A 22,640-nucleotide genomic window follows, 5' to 3' on the forward strand; every position below is an offset into this window, starting at 1 on the left:
TAAACGGATATATTTTTTTGGGGAAGTGAAATTTTTTTTATCGGTTTTTTAATTAAAAAACCGATTTAAAAAAAAAATAAAATTTTTTTAAACTCAACGGCTATGCCGTTGACGAATGGGAGGGCGACACGTGTGCGTCCGCTGGCACGGACGTGCTCGATACATCGAGCAGCGCCGTGCCAGCGGCGCGGCTGCAGCGGCGGCGGTCCTTCGCCTTGCCAACGGCGCGGACGGCGGTGGCCACCGCTGCGGATGCTCTAATGCTTTTGTCCAACCAATGCTTTTCATTACCATCTCCACAACTCCACCACGCGCTACAATGGCTCGTGCTCAACTTTCTACTATGGGAGTTGGGGCACAAATACAATTACCACCATTCAAAAAAAAAAATTTTAAAAAGTGGGAGTGTAAAGAAAACGATTCTTAATAAATCATAGAAAAGGAATTGGGTCAGATCTTGAATTTTGGTTCCATAATTGAATCGGAAATGATACTTTTAAGATGTTCTCCCTATTACGCCTCTCGTGCTCTGGTTGGAGGCTTTTTGCTTGGGAAGAGGACTCCGAGAAGGATCCCTACCTATTTGTAGATCATAATTTTGATGAACCAACTTTTTATGATTTCTAATTTTTATTTATAGGTTACTCACATCTTCGGACAGGGAAACAACCACCGTCGTCATGAGAAGTTAGCGTGAAGAAATGTGGCCTCATTGCGTGCGCAACTGTAGTTTGGTTAGTCTTGCATTATAGACTGAACACTAAGGAGAGGCTATTCAGATTTTGTTACTATAGAGTTGAAAATGAGTTTTGCGTCTTATGTAAAGAGGAACCTGAAACAATTCACCACGTCAATTTTGGATACATGATTTCTAGTAGAATGTGGAATCTCGCCTTTTGCTTACCTAACAATCCGATATCTTCCTTCTTTACACGAATGAATGCGTCGTTCACAAAATTTGACAAGAAAGTTTGGATCTTCTCTTCTATGTAATCTTATATCTTAGAGACCTATCTTAATGGGCTTGTGCTAGGTTGTTTCAACCTAGCACAACCCTATATGTGTGTGGAGTTTCAACAACCAACTAGATCTCCATTATCATATATTCAACCCAATTTTCATTTGAAACATAACTAAATATTCAACCCAATTTTAATTTGAAAGTTGAAACATAACTAATTCATTAGGTACTAAGGTTAAACTCAAAAGTATACACTAAATATTGATGATAGCAATCGAGGACTTGCAACATACAAATGTACAATTAATAATACAACATATCAATGATAACCATGTAATATAGTTTTGTATTTTGGAAAGAAAAAAAGGGAAAATAAAGCTTTTATGGTAATTTAGTTTTACTCCTTCAAGTGAGGCAAGATAGGGTCTAATAGGTCTTCATTTTTAGCAAAATTGATTATTGCAAGAGAATAAATAATATTTAATAGGAGGACCACAATATTAAAAAACTTCGTTAAAAAGGGACACATGAATAGGTTAGTACTACATTACAGCTATGCTCTTTGAATTTTGTCAATATTAGCTGATCCTTGGATGTCATAGATAGGTGGTCCTTAAGATTTAATTTGAAATCAAATGTAACTCTAATTTTTTTAGTACACCACATTATTAGATTATTAGTAGTACCAAATTGTGATCAAAACAAAACTCACTTTTAATGATAATTACTTAGATTGTTTTAGGTCATGATTTCTAAAATAACTATAAAAAATTCCATGTAATAAAATATTGACCTCTGTGCTTTAATTCTATGCTTTGCAGTAAGATTGAGTTTTACATATATCACAAACCATATATCATACTTAAATAAATACATATAGTCCAATACACTACAAAATTAGGAGCCAAATCATATAAATATCCCACTTTTAGATACGCACAAATACAAATATTCCATGTAGGGGACGAAATACACTACTAGAAAATTGGCTTGTATTGACACTTAAAATTGTCACTAGAAAATTACTGTGCTGACACTTCATCTATAATGGCACTTGATGCAAGTGCAGCACCGGGTACCTGTAGTAAGAGGTAATGTGTAGATAGTACATCTATGATGACACTTTTTATGTTGAAGTGCAGTAACAATATATTATAAAGTGCAGTGAAAAGCTAGTGTGTAGATAGTACATCTATGCTGGCACTTTTTATAAAGTGTGATAAAAAAAGTGTAGTAAGAAGCAATTTTTCTAGTAGTGATATATATTCTACTTCATACTTTTTGTCCTAAACTTAATGAATTGACAAATCAATCTTGAGTATTAATAAGTTGAACAGATGTTGAAACTCATACTGCCTCATTCCTCACTAATTAGTACATTCTTTTCCCACCCCATGAAAGTATGAAACAATCCACATTAGACTAACTAAATTTTACTACAAAGAGATTCAAATAGGTAAGAGAATATAATAGTAACCAATCAAGAAATAGAAATTCAAAAGGTATGCACTAGACACATTTTGTTAAGCACACATGATGGAGAGAGAGTTGGTTGTTTAGTAAGTGGTGGTAGTTAAAGCTTCCCATTTATGGAAACAAATTAATAGGGCCAAGTTGGTAATATTTCTGCCTTATTTCCATTTATAGGCAAGCCTTTCTTATCACCTGAGCTTTCACGTCTCAAGATGCCGCCCTATTCGTACTATCAATGGGGACCACCATCACCATCTTTACTTTAACTTTAATCCTATTTAATTATGGTATTAACTACACCATCATTATTCATTATCTTGTGCTGTGAATCTGTTATGAAGTACTCCATTATTTTGTCAAAAACCCAAAAATATCAGTTACTACCATTTATACTAATACGACTCAACTACCTTAGAATACTATACTAATACTTTTACATATTAATATGAGTACTATTTTTATAATTTAACACGAAATTAAATAGAAAAATTTAATCAAGTTGTGATTGTGATTTGTGAAAATGCGAAGATGGTGAGGGATAAGATGGCCAAAGCAAAGGCTGCTTCCTTTTAATCTACTCTGCAATAATTTTAATAAATTAAAAGTGAAGGCCCCTTTGCAAAATAGTTAGAGAGTCATTGACCACGGGCACAGATCCTCTGCAGTGTTAAAAACCACAGCACAAGCTGCTGTGGTTAAAACGCAGCCAAATACCCACTAAACGCAAGACTTTGACACAATCCCTTTATTTCCTTTTTTCATTTAAATAAACAAACTACAAGTTACTGACGTATAAGCTTTTTTAGCTGTGAATTTAAAAGTCCTAAATAAATAGTGAAGATCAATTATACGAATTAATTTATTGACTTAATTGTTTTGATAGTGTTCTTAATTCTTAAATAAAATGAAGTATCCAAAACTAAAAACTAAAATAGAAAAGAGAAAAAGTAAATGAATGGGATTTTGTCAGTTTCACGCGTTTAATGTGCAAACAGCTGCGTTTTGACCACAGCAGCTTGTGCTGTGGTTTTTTAACACTGCAGAGGATTTGTGCCACCATTGACCACTGGGTATCACATTTATAAAACTCTGAAAACTGCATTTTTACGGATATCTTAAAAATAATTTTCTCAATCAAAACCTATCACCTTTCAATATAATTTGACAGTTTGATAAAAAAAATTTATTATTATTAATATTACCTTCCCCAATACGATTCGACGTGGACAATCAAAACGTCATTCACAATTATACAAACAAGCGCAATATTGCTATTACAACTATATAATTTCCTATATTAAGATTTAAGCTCACAATTTCGTTTCGTCTTAAAAAATCATACTCCCTCTGTCCCATGCCATTATAAACTCATATTCATGTTTAGAGCATCTCCAATGGTGGCGTCAGCGTAGGCACGCCGATTTTTCGCGGACGCCGGTACTGACGCCGTCAGCGAAACCGGCGTCAAAATCGGCGCGCCTACGCCGATTCTTGGACTGACGCAGATTCTGATGCCGACTCTCACGGCGCCATTGTAAGCCCCAAATCGGCGTCAGAATTTTATTTTTTAAAATTTTTTTTCGAAACACTACATATACGCGCTTTGGACGTCATTTTCATTCGCACCAGTTGTATTAACGAGTACTCTCTCTATCTTAATTTCTGTACAAGATCAACAACGAGAAATGGAGAACAACTACGAAGGTACTCCAGTGACGACCGGGTCTCAGACTCCCCCGACTCCCGGGGAGAGGGTCTCAGACTCCCCCGGCTCCCGTGGGAGGTGGTTGGCGAGGACGGCGGCGAGGAGTGATTTTTTATGTATTTTTTTTGTACTTTTTAATTTTTGTATTTTTTAAAATTAATGTACTTTTTTTTTTTATAAATTATTGTACTTTTTTTATAAATTTTAATATTATTATTCAGTTTTCCTGTATTTGTCTCGTAAATTAAATTCCGTATGCTGCTACGATTGTAAATTAAATTATATAATTGTTATTAGTGATGTGGATAGGCTATGTGAGGGCTATTGCATGTCCAGTTGCATGTCCAGATGATGTGGCAAAGTGCAGATGATGTGGCAATGTGAAGGCTATGGGAGGGCTATTGCATGTCCAGAACCATTGGAGATGCTCTTAGGATATCTCACCTAAAATGAGTCATTTCTTTTTTTTTAAAATGCTAAAACGATGGGACAAAATCAAATACTATTACTCATACTGAATTATGTGATTTGTCTTAGGTTTTAGGTTGTTTATAACCCTCTCCTTTTCATAACATCTTCATTTAAACACAGGTAATAACTCCAATATAATCCATCCAACAAAATTCACTAAACTGTATAGTACTAAAATTTCATTTGGCTGCACTCTTTTGCAGCATTCTACTCAAACAACTGGGAAAATCATGACATCCAAGTTGAGAAGTAAGAACTATCCAACCAAACTTCATTTGGTGATGGTGATGACGACGGATGCTCGATACATCCCCGCAGACTAAGCTACTCATCTGGAACCTGCGAAAGCAAAGGCTTACCTATGAAGAAGGCATCCAAATTCCCACAAATGAGTTGGTACAATCCTTCCATCGACTCCTCAGTGAGCACAGCATTGTGAGGCGACAGCACAACATTGTCGAGCTGGTAAAGCTCCGGAGAAGGACGAGGTTCGTGCTCAAACACGTCCAGGCCAGCACCCGCAATCTCTCCCCGGAGCAGACAAGACACCAGATCCTTCTCATCAATGACAGCACCTCGTGCAATGTTTACTATAACCCCATCCTTACCCAGTGCCAGCATGACCTCCCGGTTGACCATGTGGTGCGTTTGCTCGGTCAATGAGCAGCACAGGACAAGAACGTCGCAGTTTGATGCTAGTTCGTGGATGGTGGAATATGATGTGTATGAAACAAATGGCTTCTGCTTCCTCGAGTAGTATGATATGCCACAACCGAATGCTTCGAGCCTCTTTGCTACCTCGAAACCTATGCTTCCTAACCCCACGATTCCAACTCGCTTGCCTCCCAACTATAATCATACTTGCAAACACAACACTGCATTACTAAGATCTAAGCACACCAACATTTGTGAATATAGAATGTACGATATTATTCAATGATGTTTCATTTCTTGATATAGATATCTATGCAGCACCAACATTAAAAACACAAAATTCATACCACAAATTGGTTCATAAATCTAGGATAATTCTCTTCACCCTTCACCATCAAACTACACATTTAACTAGAACACATCATTCCCTAATCAAGTTAGCCCCAATTCTTGTTATGAATATGGTCAGCCAGCAGCAGCCGTGTGTGCATGGGAGCAAGGTGGAGTTGCGGCATAGGAGATCAAGGCTTGAGCCGAGGAGTTAGTTAGTGAACTAGCCGTTAGAAGAAGTTTGTTGTAACTGATTAAGTGCAAAGCTCATGCACTCAATCATTGTAGTTAAGTAGTTAGTTCATAGCTCAATAGTTAGATAGAGAAGAGCTCGGTTGTTAGTTAGACAGAGCACGTTTTCTGTTCCATTCCATCTTTTTCAATGAGAGTTTACATTCGTCCATAAACTAGTGTGTTCATTCTTGTTACTAAAGAGTTCTTGATTGGATATTATTGATAATCAACAATTGGCGCCGTCTGTGGGAAGCGATTTGATCGATCAAGAAGCAGTGAGAGATGGCAGCACGTTTGGAGGCAGAGAAATTTACCGGGAAGAACGATTGCGGCTTATGGAAAATGAAGATGCGTGCGGTATTGATACAACAAGGCCTTGCAGCCGTGATTGCTCCGGCAGATCCTGCGAGTAAAGGAAAGGAGCCTGCTCTCGATGAGAGGCTCAGGCGAAGCTTGATGAGATGCAATTGAAAGCTCATAGCGCCGTCATCTTGTGCCTCGGAGATAAGGTTTTGAGGGAGGTCCAGAATGAGAGCACGGCGGCTGCGATCTTGGCTAAGCTAGATAAAGTTAATCTAGATAAGTCTCTAGCTAATCGCCTTTACATGAAGAGGAGGCTTTACTCATATAGTTTCTCTGAAGATAGATCCATTATAGAGCAGTTGGAGGATTTCCCCAAATCTATTGATGATCTTGAGGCCATCGATGTCAAGATCAGTGATGAGGACAAGGCAATCCTTGTTCTCAATGCCTTGCCAAACTCCTACGACCAGATGCGCGATGCAATTTTGTATGGCAGTCTCTGGCCGAGGTTCATGCCGCACTCATGGCAAAGGAGCTGCAGAAAGGAGTGGTTCGACGTCAAGACTCCCAACCAGAGTCTCTGAACATTAAGAGGTTCAGCAAGAAGAAATAAAAAAAAAGGTGAGGATGCAAAGGATGAAAGTTCTGGAATCAAGGAGACTCGGAGCTGCCATTGGTGTAAGAAACCTGGGCATTTGAAACGTGATTGTTATGCATGGAAGAAGAAGCAGGCATCAGAGAATGTGTCTCACACCAATATAGTCAGTGGTGATGCTGATGAAACGCATGAGGTAATGAATGTGATGGAAAGGGATGAGAAGGGCTCATGGATCATGGATTCGGGCTGCTCCTTTCACATGTGCCCTCACAAGGATTGGTTTCAAGATTTAAATGAGACTACTGGAACTGTGCTGCTAGGTAACAATCAGACTTGCTCGATTAAAGGAGTTGGGAGTATCTTCTTGAGGGTTCATGATGGCACTATGAAGAAGTTGTCAGAAGGTTTATTCCACAAGTTAAAAGGAATCTGATATCTCTAGGAACTCTTGAAAAGAAGGGTTTCTCATTCACCTCTGAAAATGGTGAGATTAGAGTCTGCAAGAACTCCAAAACCATGATGATTGCTCAAAGAAAGTTGAGCCTCTATTATCTGCAAGCAACTGTGGTGAATGGTGAAACTAATTCTATCACCAGAACAGATTTGAGGAGTTGGCACCTCAGGCTTGGCCATCCAGCAGAAGGAAGTCTCAAAGCATTGATCCAGAAGGGCCTTATAGATGGAGATAGATCTAAGAGGCTAGGTATATGTGAAGATTGTTTGCTTGGAAACGCTAAGAAGCTCTCATTTCCAACAGTTAAACATACCTCTACCTCACCCCCTGATTATATTCACTCAGATTTGTGGGGACTTACTCCAGTTAAGAGTCTAGGTGGAGGTAGATATTACATGCCCATCATTGATGACTGGTCTAGGAAAGTTTGGGTGTATGTGCTTAAAGAGAAGTCTGATGCTTTCAAGTTCTTCAAGATTTGGTGTAAAGAAGTTGAAGTTGAGAAAGGTTCTTCACCAAAAATCTTGAGAACAGACAATGGCCTTGAATATCTCTCAAAGGGATTTGATCAGTTCTGCCATGAGAAGGGAATAAAGAGACACAAAACAGTCCCTGCAAATCCTCAACAGAATGGGGTTGCTGAGAGAATGAATAGAACTCTTGTTGAGAGAGTTAGATGCATGCTATCTTCATCTGGAGTTAAGAAAAATTTCTGGGCAGAAGCTGTTTCAACTGCTGCATATCTGATCAATAAATGTCCAGCTTCTGGTATTCAAGGTGAGATTCCAGATGAGAGATGGTATGGGGGGAATCTGATTACTCAAGGCTGAGACCTTTTGGTTGTACAACCTTTGCACACCAGAAGCAAGGGAAGCTAAATCCCAGTGCAGTTCAATGTATTATGCTGGGATATCAAAAAGGTGTGAAGGGGTACAGGCTTTGGTGTATTGAAGCTAGGAACCAAAAGGTGATTGTTAGCAGAGATGTTTTCATAGAAGACATGATGCCCTACTTGAAGCACAAAGCTGATGAATAGTCTGTGAATAGCAGGGTTCAGAATCCTGATCAGTTTGAGGTAGATGAGCTCATGGGAGGACCACAACATGTTGAGTCTGAGGATGAAATCAGTGATATTCCAGTAAGTTTTGAGGCTCAGGATGTGGAACAAGGTCAGCCTCAACAAAACCAAGCTGATCTAGCAAACTATCCGCTAGCTAGAGACAGACAAAGAAGAACAAATGTTAGAACTCCAGCAAGGTTCAGAGATTCTGAGATCCTATTTTTTGCTCTGCATTGCTGAGCAATTGGAATTGAATGAACTTGCATCTTATACAGAGGCTATCAGTAAGCAATGGGTACAAGCCATGAAAGAGGAGATTGATTCTCTGATTAGCAACAAGACTTGGATTCTTGTTGATAAAACAGAATTCAGAAAGGTTATAGGGTGCAAATGGGTGTTCAAAAAGAAGTTTGAATCAGTTGGCTCAGAGAAAGTCGATTTAAAGCTAGGCTTGTGGCTAAAGGGTTCAATCAAGAAGAGGGAATAGATTTCAATGAAGTTTTCTCTCCAGTGGTTAAACATAATTCCATCAGAGTGCTACTGTCAGTGGCTGCTAGAAGGGATTGGGAGCTTGAGCAGTTGGATGTAAAAACGGCATTCCTAAATGAGGATCTGGAAGAGACAATCTACATGTCACAGCCCCAAGGCTTTGAGGTCCCAGGCTCAGAGGGAAAAGTATGCTTGCTGAAAAAGAGCCTATATGGGCTGAAACAAAGCAGCAGGCAAAGGTATTTGAAGTTTGGAGAAAGCCTATCAAAGCTGGGATTCACAAGATCACAATATGATAGCTATGTGTTTGTTAAAAGGCAGCAAGGAAAGGAGCCTGTATATCTTCTACTCTATGTAGATGATATGTTAATTTCTGGTGCAGACATCAAAGGAGCCTATATGGGCTGAAGCAAAGCAGCAGGCAAAGGTATTTGAAGTTTGGAGAAAGCCTATCAAAGCTGGGATTCACAAGATCACAATATGATAGCTATGTGTTTGTTAAAAGGCAGCAAGGAAAGGAGCCTGTATATCTTCTACTCTATGTAGATGATATGTTAATTTCTGGTGCAGACATCAATGAGATCAATGAAGTGAAGGCTCAGTTGAAAAAGGATTTTGAGATGAAGGATCTTAGAGTTGCTAAAAGGATCCTAGGAATGGATATAGTCAGAGACAGAGACAATATGAATATGTGGCTGTTTGAAACTGAATATATTCAGAAAACATTGAACAAATTCAAGGCAGGCAACATGAAAGATGCTGCTACTCCACTGGCTGTTCACTTTAAGCTTTCAAAAGAGCAGAGGCCTAAAGATGATGAAGAGAGGAGGGAAATGGAGTTGATCCCTTACTCTAACATAGTAGGAAGTCTGATGTACATGATGATCTGCACAAGGCCAGATATAGCCCATGCCATAAGCACCACAAGCAGATACATGACAGAATATGGGAAACAGCACTGGAATGCTTTGAAGTGGACAATAAGGTATTTGAAAGTAGCTGATAAGGAGGCAAGAAAAATGAGGCAAGAAAAATGAGAAGGAGCCTTTAATGGGATTTTGTGACTCAGATTATGCAGCTAACTTGGACACAAGAAGATCCCAAACTGGGTACATCTTCACATTATTTGGCTCAACAGTTTGTTGGAAGTCTAGCTTGCAAAATGTGATAGTTCTATCAACCAGGCTTTTTCTTTTTTTAGTTCTAGGCTGTTTTATAAATTCCATAAGTGTACTGGTTTTTTTTTTAAATTCCGGCTTTGGGAGAGACGCATGGCCCTCATGCGCAGCCCGTTAATGAAACGCATGACCGTGATGCGTTTTAGGGTAAGACGCATGACCTTAATGCGTCTTTCAATTTTTTTTAATTGAACGACGCATGACGCACATGCGTCTTAGGGTAAAACGCATGACCCTCATGCGTCTCTCTTTCGAATCCTCCAAAACCATTGTCTTCGTCTTCGAAAGGGCTTCGCGTGAGTATCTTGCACGCCCCCATCGGAGTCCGGATGAGAGAGTTATGACCATTATACGAAAGTTGCGCATTGAAGCACAGATGACTACAAAAGACATGTCCTCGTCATTGGTCGATGAATGTCCTTAGTGGGGTTGATCAAATGATGCGTAATTATTCGTAACAAGAATTAAATGAGAAATTATTATGAATAATTTCGCATCATTTGATCAACCCCACCAAGGACATTCATCGACCAATGACGAGTACATGTCTTTTGGAGTCATCCGCGCTTCAATGCGCGACTTTCGTATAATGGCCATAACTCTCTCATCCGGACTCCGATGGGGGCGTGCAAGATACTCGCGTGAAGCCCTTTCGAAGACGAAGACAATGGTTTTTGAGGATTCGAAAGAGACACGCATGAGGGTCATGCGTTTTACCCTAAGACGCATGTGCTTCATGCGTCGTTCAATTAAAAAAAACTGAAAGACGCATTAAGGTCATGCGTCTTACCCTAAAACGCATCACGGTCATGCGTTTCATTAACGGGCGACGCATGAGGGTCATGTGTCTCTCCCAAAGCCAGAATTTAAAAAAAAAGCCCAGTACACTTATGGAATTTATAAAACAGCCTAGAACTAAAAAAGAATTAACCCTCTATCAACCACAGAAGCTGAATATATGGCCCTCACTTCAGCTGTGAAGGAGAGCAAGTGGTTGATGGGGCTGATATCTGACTTTGGGGTAATACAAGACGGTTTCAATCCATTGTGATAATAATGGAGCCATTTGTTTAGCAAGACATCAAATATTTCATGAACGCAGTAAACACATCGACGTGAGGCTTCACTTTATCAGAGATGAAGTGGAAAGTGGCAGGGTTAGAGTGGTGAAGATTGATACAGCTCATAATCTAGCAGACATGTTTACCAAAGCTTTGAATAAAGAAAAGTTCGACTACTGTTGCAGGCTAGTGAACTTGCGTAAGTCTGATTTCTAGTACTCGAGCTGTTGTGGTGACCAAGGTGGAGATTGTTATGAATATGGTCAGCCAGCAGCAGCCGTGTGTGCATGGGAGCAAGGTGGAGTTGCGGCATAGGAGATCAAGGCTTGAGCCGAGGAGTTAGTTAGTGAACTAGCCGTTAGAAGAAGTTTGTTGTAACTGATTAAGTGCAAAGCTCATGCACTCAATCATTGTAGTTAAGTAGTTAGTTCATAGCTCAATAGTTAGATAGAGAAGAGCTCGGTTGTTAGTTAGACAGAGCACGTTTTCTTTCTGTTACATTCCATCTTCTTCAATGAGAGTTTACGTTCCTCCATAAACTAGTGTGTTCATTCTTGTTACTAAAGAGTTCTTGATCGGATATTATTGATAATCAACAATTCTTTAATAAAATATCATTTCTCTTCGATGGAAAAATAATCATACTTCATTCATCTTCACTTCAATTCATAAAATTTTTATCATAATATTTTTCAATTTAGAGAATATGAGTGAAAAAAATCAAATAATTTCTGATGATAAATTTGTAATCAATTAATTTTTATTTTTTGGCTAAAAAAGGGTTACCTTGAACCCGGGAGGGAAGTCTGGTTTGTGAGGCCAAAGGCCATTGTTGACGAAGCGATTTCCGGCGCTCACTTTCCGAAGGACATCGATTAGTAGCCCCACCGCGAGATCAGCCACGTCGGGAGAGAAGAAATTCCCGGCGTAGGCAACGGCGATGCCACGGCGGCGGCACTCAGTAAGATCTATGTGGTTGAGGCCGGCGCTGGAAGTGACGACAAGGCGCAGGGAGGGTAAATTGGCGAGAACGGCGGCGGATAACGAGAAATCGCCGCTGCAGATGGCGGCCTGAGTGCTGCGGCCCCGGGAAGCTAGGAAGTGTGGCAAGGGTTCCTCGGATTCCCATGGCCTTAAAAATCGGAACCTCGAGCAGAATTGTTCGTCGTATAATTCGAAAACGACCGGCTGGCCCAGGACTACGATTTCCGGCAACTGTTCATCGCCGGAGCCCATCGGTATACAGATAGTAATTTACTCACTTGGGAAAATCCGATAATGTAATTTGAGGTTTACAGATATTCTACTTTATTGTTTTTGTTTTATTGTAAAACGAGGAAAATTTTGGAATTAGTTTAGTCGATTTTGGATGCAAAAATAAACATAATACTCATTTAAGTAACAATTTGTTGCCTCAAATTATTAAACAGGATTAATGAACTTCACAGTATTCTATTATACGTAGTTTACATACTAGACGAAAAAAATAATAAGGAAACAAAAAAATGAGGCAAGAATCAGTCAAGTTGGACGTGGTTTTGCACCACCATTTTCTTGGATGGAGTTGACAGGCGTGGTGGATCCGCTCTTCTTGTTTCCACCGCCGGTGTGGGCCGCGAGGGTCCTCCCCATGAACTTCCCGGCTTTGTGCAGGCTGTTGCCGACAGCTGAAAAGCCACCCCCGACATGGCCAGCTCCAGCGCCAACGCCTGATACCGTCTCATCAACTGCCTCCATCGTGCTATCGAGCACCCCTTCTTCTTTCAGTTTATGTCTTTCTTCTATCATTCTCTTCTCTTCTTCGAGCGCCTTCAACTGCTCCTCCTTGCTGAATTCATGATAAGTCACCTGACAAGTTTCAACCCGGAACACTCAGAAGTTGCAATGCGTTTATATCATACTACTACAAAAAAGATGGTTTTGAACACGGAGTAGAACACCTCAATTGTGAGAGATCCTCTGTCTTTTTTATCTTTGATTTTGAGCATATCAAGTGAGGGAAGCAGCTTTAGCTCCATTTGTTTATATCTTCTAGATTCCAATTCAATCAGAGGCAGCTTTGCTACCCCTAGACACTTGTCCTCCCCGATATCTTCATCAAATACCTGTTTCATCAAACACTTCATCATCTGCTCTACATATGAATTCTGTCAATAGTAAAGAGATTAACCTCAAAAATGATGGACTGTGTCTCCTTGCATTCGGCAATTAAGTCGAACGTTTCATTCCAAACAGGATTCAAGTTATTGTCTACAACTTTTGTTTTGACTTTAAACAGCGGACGTATGTGCACAGAAACATAAGGGTCAGATTTGCCAAGCAACTCCATGTTTTTCAGTTCATTTGCCTTAACGATCGTCACTGTAGCTTTTCCAACAGGCTTAAGTTCCAAGTCACTGCAAAAGGAAAGTTCTAGTCAAGTAAAGCGACTAAGGTTCAAATTAACAGTTGAGAGTCAAGTCTCTTGATCAAGATATCCATGTATTTTCATGGGTATCAACCTTGCAAACAAATACTAGAACAGAAGAGTAGAGAGCAATTTGATTTTACAAATTCTAAAATATATTTACATGTTATCTGGCCACAGCAAGCCAGGTTCCTACAGACAGATGCCTAACAAAAACTTACATACGATGTTTTTTTACTAAATGAAATATGAAACTGGTTCATACAAGTTGTGATTCTCAGAATACTAAAAGTGAAAGCATGAAAAAAGGAGATGAGTAACCTTGTATCTACATCCGTCCCACCAAGAGGAACAACAATCCTGTGAGGCCATTGCAACGTGTCTGTTATAATTGAATTAACAGTATCCTTACATCCATAAAAATTACAGTTAGTACAATAACAAAGGTGAACTTTCCACTAAGATAAACACTATAAAAGCTTACATCAATCATATCTGAGACCCCTGGAAGAGCTGTTAAACTTCCACCAACAGCCTTCAGAGTATAATCGATTCGTGGCTTTGGCTGAAATATAGGAATTCACCAATCACAAACATTAGTCAATCATAAAGAAAGACGACTGCAAATGCCTCCTGAAAAACACCTTTCCTCTAAACCTGACATTAATATATGGTACAAACTAATTGAATAACATTTCAAAACTATAAATAATTATAAAGTAATAACAAACAAACACTATCAAGCATGGATGGTATATACCAGACTTCCATACCACAATTCGGAAAGACATAAAAATATACTTCAATTTTTACAAGTTCATTACCTTAACTGACAAAAGGAGTTTGCTCATTCTAAATTTTATACCCTCTGACTCAAATTCATTACCTTTCATCTGTTACTCCAAAAATAAAAAATAAAATAAAAAGGAAATATAAAGTATCTCCTCAAATCTAGCCATACTGTAGAAGTAGGATGCTAATAATATACCTCAGCCAGTAGAGCAACAACAACAGCAGAGATGCAAGGAATTTCATCTGAAAGCTGGAATATAGCACGGATTACAGTAAAAACCTGAAGATCCTTTAACTGAAAACAGAATGAAAAACATAAGTTTTGGTCCATAGTGCTAGACTATAAGAAAAGAATAAAGATATTACAAACTTGTACAATAGCACTTTGCGGGTGGGAGTGATGTTTTCTAGCATGAAACATTTGATGTACCAACCTGTATAGGTATGGAGGCAAGACGTGCTGCCTCAACAGCTAGAACAATATCAGGATCACCACCCCAACGGAAGTCAATATCCATAGTAATCTGACCTTCTTTAAGACTCTGAACTCGAATTCCTGCATGGATTTAGTAATTACTCATGCCAAGAGGTTGAATTAAAAAGTATCAAAATGACATTATGCCAAAATATAATAAGTACATAAGAACTGAATGATGGAAAATGCACATAGAAGATTAAGCAAGTGATTTAACAACATGCCAATAAAGGTGTGACCTTCAATTTTGGGAGCCACAGTTCCTAGAGACAATGTGCTGAACTTCAATGAAGAAATCCCTGGAGGCCGATATTCTTCCAATGTTGGTTCAACAGAATCTCGTATGACAGCCTCTGCCGCCTAAGAAGAAGAAATTCATGCTCAGTAATTTGAATCCAAGTAAATGGGAAACTTAAAATAAAAAATGTGAATATCATAACTAGGATTAGATATCAACATGTAAAGGTATTCCACATTTAATTACAGAGGTAAGATGAGAAGAAATTTAGAAGAAGGAACCTAGAAAGGGGCTATAAGAAAAGGAAGTAATTCCATAGCATGAGTAATCATTAGGAAGACTAGATCCCATAGCATGATATGATAATTAGTTACACAAAGAATAATTACATATGACATGGTTTGAAGGAAAATGTGGGAAACTTACATCTGCAAGAAATGGCCAGAGTTTGTTCAGGTGCTTGTTCAACCATTTCACCTGAAATTACAGGCAGAGTAGCATAAGTCTCCAGCCTTTATCTCAAACAGAAATCATCTATTTGTAACCAAAGTTAAGATACTTAAAAACAAACTACAAACCAAAAAAAAAACAATTACCAATCCAGGCTGCTAAAAGAAAGCTTAATATAAACATACAGTTCCTAATGAAGAAAACTAGTATCCTCACCTGCTCAAAAACAGGAAACGATATCCATTCCGGAAAGTTGTCGCCGCAGATTTTCTTCAGATCATCCCTGTTCAGCTCGCTTACTTGCTTTACATCAGCTGCCTGCCGATGGAAGCATCATATATAGATCGTTACACAGAGTCTCAGCAGTGCACCAAAATTGAAATCGGAAACAGTAATATCAGACTCAATTGAGCAATCAAACCAAATGTAGACGAAGTAATCAAGGAGTTATTTCTGAGTGCGAGCGCTTCAATCCAGAAATTTCGACGAACGAAACAGAGAAAATGAACAATATCATTCAAAATTATGAGGAAATGGAAGCGAAAACAACCTTGGAGACTCGCTTATCGCTGCGGCGGTGCATCATGCGCTTCCAACCCGCCATCAACGCGATTCCAAACAGCATCCCCATCACCATTCCCGATATCAGCCCCATTTTTCTCCGTTTCTTCAAATCTGAAACCCTGATTTCACGGTTTCAACCGGAAATTGCACCTTAGGAATTCCACTGGCTTCTACCGTAGAATTCACTGCTGCATTACATTTGAATCGAGGCGTATGTTTGTATATGTGTACGTACAAATTCCGATATGATCATCTGATCGATGCATGGTTTTACTTGTCAGAATTAATCCACTCTCTCTTCAACTGCTGCTTTGATTTTTCAGAAATCGGTGATCAAAATCTTATACGTCTCCATTTGCTTTGCGTGATAGTTTCAACGTGAAATGAATATTACAAATAGATGCAAATAAATGATTTGATTCAATAATTGATAACTTAAAATACACCTTAATTGAATTTATAATTTTGTTACTTATGAATAAATCAAATAAAATGTCTAAAAGGTAAAATGGTTTTTTGTTTTGTTACATGATGATTGGCTATATTTGTTTTTCAGTTATAATTTTTAGATTTTAGTTTTGTCACATGATGATTCGCTATTGTGGTCTTTCACTAAATTATACATGCAGTTACTTTTCTTCATTGAACTTTCGGTAAATGATTACTTCATCGACACAAATACGTACTAATAATCTACGTATAAACTCGTTCCATCACTCCATGATTGACCGTTATGAGACTATTAAACATAATTAATAATGTAGAGAAGACTACATTATTCTTGCTTATATTTTACAATATATTCACTTTAACTATTTATTACTACAATTTTTTCAAAAGGAATATGATCCCTTGAGCGGCACGAGAATTTATGCAACTTTATTTTGTGTGTTAAGTGGAGAGAGTAAGTAAAAGAGGAGGAATAAAGTAGAGATAAATATGTATCTATTTTAATAATCGGTCATTTTAATTAGGACAAAGTAAAGAGGAAAGCGAATATTTTAAGTGAAATAGAGGGAGTATGATTTTTCAAAACGAGAACATAAAAGAAAGTGACAGTAGTATTGAGTTTGTTCCTCTAATTTTATCTTTTATGAGTATAAGAAATTTGTGACCGCCACTTCGTAATTCAAAAGTAAATGCACTTTGAATAAATTAAATTGTCACATCACACGGAGAGGAGTAAAAAACGTTGATATACTAGTAGTTAGGGCACCCGCAACGCGTTACGCGGGTGGCTCGAATCCCGTCCCTCCGTGACGAGACGGGCGCGGGACACGTTGCAGTGTCCCGTCTCGTCCCCAGCCCGCCGAGACAGCCCGCGAGCTGTCTCGCCACCCCGCGCGCGACATGGCGCTCTCCGGTGCGATGAGTGACGCCCACTCGCGCGCGTGGATTTCGTCACGCTGACGCAGTAAATTATTTTTTAAATAAGTTATTTAATAATAAAAAAAATTAAATTCGAAAACGGTAATATTACCGTTTTTCGACCGTTTTCCTAATTTTTTTTACTCTACAAATACTCTTATTTCATCATCATTTTACTCACAAACACACATCTATTCTTCTCAAATCATCTCTCTTTCCACTCCAATTTTCATCTCAAATCAACTCTTTTATTCTTCCCCCAAAGTTAATCGATCTAATGGATCCATATGAGCAAATGCGTCGAATAATGGAAGAATCACTTGAAGAAGATCGACGCCGGGAGGCAGAGGAAGCGGCGCCGCCCCAAAGACGCTCCCGGACTTACATCCATCGTAACCAGGAGGAAGCTGCCGTAAGGTTAGTACGCGACTACTTCTGCGATATACCTACTTCCGTCGTCGTTTCCGCATGCGGAAATCGCTATTTCTCCACATCGCAAATACATTGGCAGCCCGGGAAGAGTTCTTCCAAGAAAGGTTCGACGCCGTCGGCCGTCCCAGCCACACGACGCTGCAGAAATGTACTGCAGCAATCCGTCAGCTTGCGACTGGACAAATGGCGGATGTGTTCGACGAATACCTCCACATTGGAGAAAGCACTGGGAGAATGTGCTTGATCCAATTCTGCAAAGCGTCCGGGCAGCCTTCACCGATGAATTTCTCCGGAAGCCAAGCACAACAGATTGCCAGTTTGTGCTCCACCTTCACGAAGAAGTGCACAGATTCCCCGGGATGCTTGGCAGCGTCGATTGCATGCACTGACAATGGAAGAATTGCCATGTGGCGTGGAGGTGGTCGTACACGAGCGGCACAAAGGCACCCACCCCTCCGTTATACTCGAGGTCGTTGCCAACTACCAGCTATGGATCAAGCATGCGTACTTCGGGGTCCCCGGATCGAACAACGACGTAAACGTGCTCCACCAATTCGACCTCTTCGCCGAAGTTTTGGATGGTAAAGCGTCGGCCATCAACTTCATCGCTAACAACCGGCGGTATAAAATGGGGTACTATCTTGCCGACGGCATCTACCCGAAGTGGCCAACCTTCGAGAAGACGTGCAGCCGGCCTGTGAACGCAAAGCAGGCTCTTTTTGCGCAGAAGCAGGAGGCTGCTCACAAGGATGTGGAGAGGGCGTTCGGGGTTCTCCAAGCGCGCTTCAACATTATCAAAGCCCTGGCTCGTACGTGGTTTATGGAGAGTATGGTCGACATCATGTATACGTGCATAATCTTGCACAACATGATTGTCCAAGACGAAGGACCTGAGGCGGGAAACTGGTTCGACCCTGAAGCCCTCGGAAGCTCTACCGCAAGTAGTCCGCCTCGCAGTGGAGTGCATCCGTCTATACAAGAACGGTTGTCTATTCGAGCAAGGACACGTGACTCTACCGCCCACGCCCAACTCCAAGATGATCTAATTGAGCATATTTGAGCAAAATTTGGCAACCGGTAGACGCCCATCATCGCCGTTCTTCTGCTTCTTTGAGCTTTAAAGATTTTGAATTTAGTGAGAGTGAGCGGAAGAAATTAAATTATGTATTTTTCATTTTTTAAGATTTTTAATTATGTTTTTTTATTTTTTTAAGAATTTTATGTTGTAAATTTATTTTATTTTATGAAATGTGTTTTTATTAATTGAATTTGTTGGAAATAAAAATAAAAAATTAAAATGAATGAATAGTAATTTAAGAGATGGTTAAGGGACGAATAAGAGATGGAGGGTTGCAGGTTCTGTCTCTTAATTAAGAGATGGAGTAAAAAGTACAATGGGGCTCAAGAATAGTAATTTAAGAGACGGTTAAGGAACGGATAAGAGACAGCGTTGCAGATGACCTTAGGAAATAATGTTTGCGCGATCAATGAAAATTACTCCAAAGTCCAAATGTACAATCAATATATATGGACGGATAAAGGTTTGATAAAAATTGAATGTGACAAAGGTTTGATATGAATCAATGAGTTTACTTTGGACAAATTAGTTTTAGAATTTCAATTGGGATGTGGAATATGATAAAAAAGCAAACTGCAAGAATATCTAAGTGCCCTGAGCAACTTGAAATCCATAGTATGTATTGATATTGGATATTAGTGGTAAAGACAAATATCACATACTGGCAAGCAATCTCGTTGGTTTCGTTGGTACTAACCGTGGTGGATCAGCCTTTATGAAGGTATTTTTAATATACAATTCTCTCATATGTATACGCATATCGCACGTGATAGAAAAATATAATAGTTTCTGATAAACATTTTCTTTTGACATAGAAACCTCCCAAAAGATTTGATTCACATTAACTATGAGATACTCCATATATTAATCAAAATTGAGTTGATACAATTTAATTCCACAAACACCACCAAATCTGAATAACAAGCTCACAATCAAATAACGAACTCAAATACTATGATATTCAGACGAAATTACCGAACTAAAGAAAAACATAAATCCTAAAGCACGAAATAACAAGCCAAAGGAATTAAAATGAAAATACAATTGCGGAATCCTCTGATTTTAACCTCAATTCTCCATTTTCCAAATAGATAGTTGAAATGAGATTGTACAAGTTTAATTTTTATCAATAAACTCTTTTTCTTTCTGACAATTGTGGTCTATTGAGCATGTGAATTGCATTTTCTGTATGGGATATTTCTTAATCTAATTCAATGAAATAAGTAATTTTATTTATACCCTAAACCTATGATGTTCAACCTGCTAAGCATTCCGGGAAAGAATTGACAAAGAAAGAGCTTATATTTTTTGCTCGGCTCAAAAGAATATAAACATTTTAATTCGAGATATTTGAAATTTTGCATCCCGTAGCGGCATTGAGATCATTCTTGTTCTTCTTCATCTCGTGCCGCCCCGTCGAACTCATATGTACTATGACAATTTTCATCTTTTCCAAACATTTTTATTTTTTTCCAAACAATTACTATTATGAATGAAATTGTGTGCATTATGTATGCATATTTAGTTTGGAAATGTTTGAGTGGAGTTTTATTTGAGCTCATTTTATAAAGATAACGATCAAACCAATGACTGCGATTTTAGTAACAAACTTTCAATCTAGCTAGTTAAAATATCTTAAAATTGTCTAGATTTCCAAAAAAATACTAGGAATAAATCAAGGCGTTGCTTTCTGTATGTATGAAAACCAATTGAAACCAAAAGGAATATGGATACGAAAAAAGAATGGGATTAGCAAATTCGTTTTTTATTTATTGAGGGGAAAGAAAATAATAGGCTATTGAAAATAATAGACTATTGGCTCCTAATATCATGAAATTTTCAAAAAGTTGAATTTTTCCACTAACTTTAAACTTGACAAATAATAAGATGTCTCTTTTCCTTTGCTGTAAAAAAAAGTGTTACCTAGCTGCAAAAACATTACAGTATTGTAAATTTTTTGTGAAGACATGCCGGGCTATGGGCTCCTAAGACCATCCGCAGCGGTGAGCAGCATGCTCACCGCCGTCCTTGCCGCTGGCAAGGACAGAGCTCGTCCGTTGATGCGCCCTGCCGCTGGCAGGGTGGTGCTCTTAGCTAAGAGCACGTCCGTGCCAGCGGCAAGAGCACGAGGTGGCGACGTGGCAGCTTCTGATTGGCCAGTTGATTTATCATTTTTTATTATTATTTTTTTAATAAAATCGAAAAAATCTGAAAAATTCAAAATTAATAAAAAAAATATTTTCTCACTTCCTAATAAAATATATCCATTTTTTCCACACTTTTAATTTATTTTTTTTCATTATTTTTACCCCAAAATTCATACTTTCATCTATAAATACTCTCATTTCAAACACAAAAAATGACACTATACTAAACAACTCTCTAAATCTCAATTTTTATGAGTTTAATTATGTAATTTTTAATTTTTAGGAGTTTAATTATGTAATTTTTAATTTTTAGGATTTTAATTATGTAATTTTTAATTTTTAGGATTTTAATTATGTAATTTTTAATTTTATTTGTAATTTGTAATATTTATTGTGGTTTTTAAATGAATTTTAATATTATGGAAATGTTTTTGTTTAATTGAATTTTATATTAATTGTGCTCGTCCTTGCGGAAGAGCACAGTTGTGGGTATTGTGCTCTTGCCAGAGAGCAGGCATGAATAGTACCGCCCGGGCCCACAACCGTGCCGCTGGCAAGAGCACGGTTGTGGATGCTCTAAGGGCATTAGCTATGGGGCGCACCCTATGCACCGCCACGTCATCCTTTTTATCCTCCTACCCTTTCACCTGCAGTTGGGCGCCCTAAGGGACGCTCTAAGCATTTTCTTTTATTTGAATATCTAAATAACTACAAAAATTGGGAAAAAACTTCATTTCATTTATAAAAATTAATACATTACAATATGAATTAAAAAAATACGCAAACTCAGCGACGGCGGTTACGTGCCCACACTTCTTTAATCATGTTGTTCATGAGCTGAGCATGGTCTTGTTGGTTGCGCATTGAGGTATGCCTACATAGAACCTCATTGAAGCCCATAGTGTCGTCGTCGTGGTTCATTTTGGTATGTGAGAGAGGTAGAAATGTGAGAGATAGGAGAAATGAGAGAGGCGAGATGTTCGTATGAACAAGTAAATGAGAAACGAGGTTTAAAAAGACAAAATTTGGAAAAAAAAATAAAAAACGCGTGCCATCGTCCGCGGAGCCCACAATGGTGCCCGATGGCGCGGACGATGGCCTATCGTCCGCGCTTCTTCCGCGCCCGAAGCTTAGGGCATGGGCGTAGGGCGTGCCATCGTCCGGGCACCCACAATGGAGCCCGATGGCGCGCCCGAGAATGATGGCACGCATCGGGTGCCCCATTGTTGATGCCTTAATATCATGGAACTTTCAAAAAGTTGAATTTTTCCACTAACTTTAAACTTGACAAATAATAAGATGTTTGTTTTCCTTTGCTGAAAAAAAAGTGTTACGAAGCTGCAAAGACATTATAGTATCGTAAATTTTTTGTGAAGACATGCAAATATTGTTATCCGCATATGCTTGAACATTGTGTGTAGGGGTGTGCATTCGGGTTTCGGTTCAGTTTTTCGCCCTAACCGAACCGAACCCAAAAAACCGAATTTCGCCTAAAACTAAAACCGAACCGAAACCGAAAACTGAAAAACTGAAAACCGAACTTAAAAACCCGAATTAAACCGAAAAACCAAAATTATATAAAAACCGAAAAATAGAAAAACCTTAAACCGAAAATCCGGAGAGAGAAAATAGTACAGAAACTTAGAAATTTTCAACCTACGAAACATAACATGATAAAAATGATAATATCCCTAATCCATCAAAGACATCAACCAACA

General features: G+C 38.7%; 2 protein-coding genes across 2 annotated transcripts; both read right to left on the reverse strand.

Moving 5' to 3' along the window:
• Positions 1-4,684: 4,684 nt before the first annotated feature.
• Positions 4,685-12,328, reverse strand: LOC121762461 (glyoxylate/hydroxypyruvate reductase HPR3). Its single transcript, XM_042158345.1, has 2 exons — positions 11,758-12,328; positions 4,685-5,459 (listed from the first exon to the last, which is right to left on the reverse strand). Exons 1-2 carry the CDS (start codon positions 12,205-12,207, stop codon positions 4,935-4,937), a joined length of 975 nt encoding a protein of 324 aa, XP_042014279.1. The 5' UTR covers positions 12,208-12,328; the 3' UTR covers positions 4,685-4,934.
• A 36-nt stretch (positions 12,329-12,364) lies between these two features.
• On the reverse strand, positions 12,365-16,236 carry LOC121762460 (calcium-dependent lipid-binding protein-like). The gene is made up of 11 exons (XM_042158344.1): positions 15,884-16,236; positions 15,550-15,651; positions 15,310-15,360; positions 14,885-15,005; positions 14,605-14,726; positions 14,367-14,465; positions 13,863-13,943; positions 13,700-13,785; positions 13,142-13,367; positions 12,912-13,076; positions 12,365-12,819 (listed from the first exon to the last, which is right to left on the reverse strand). The coding sequence occupies exons 1-11, from the start codon at positions 15,986-15,988 to the stop codon at positions 12,493-12,495; spliced, it is 1,485 nt and encodes a 494-aa protein (XP_042014278.1). The 5' UTR covers positions 15,989-16,236; the 3' UTR covers positions 12,365-12,492.
• Positions 16,237-22,640: the final 6,404 nt, after the last annotated feature.

This window comes from Salvia splendens, chromosome 13 (genome assembly GCF_004379255.2).
Source record: "Salvia splendens isolate huo1 chromosome 13, SspV2, whole genome shotgun sequence".
Classification (NCBI taxonomy): domain Eukaryota; kingdom Viridiplantae; phylum Streptophyta; class Magnoliopsida; order Lamiales; family Lamiaceae; genus Salvia; species Salvia splendens.

Coding starts and splice junctions, on each gene's coding strand:
- LOC121762460 (XM_042158344.1), bottom strand. CDS start 15,988: ATGGGGCTGATATCGGGAATGGTGATGGGGATGCTGTTTGGAATCGCG. Junction 13,368..13,699: donor GGGACGGATGTAGATACAAG/GTTACTCATCTC, acceptor TTCCTTTTGCAG/TGACTTGGAACTTAAGCCTG. Junction 12,820..12,911: donor GAGGATCTCTCACAATTGAG/GTGTTCTACTCC, acceptor GAAACTTGTCAG/GTGACTTATCATGAATTCAG.
- LOC121762461 (XM_042158345.1), bottom strand. CDS start 12,207: ATGGGCTCCGGCGATGAACAGTTGCCGGAAATCGTAGTCCTGGGCCAG. Junction 5,460..11,757: donor ACTTCCCTCCCGGGTTCAAG/GTAACCCTTTTT, acceptor GTATGATTATAG/TTGGGAGGCAAGCGAGTTGG.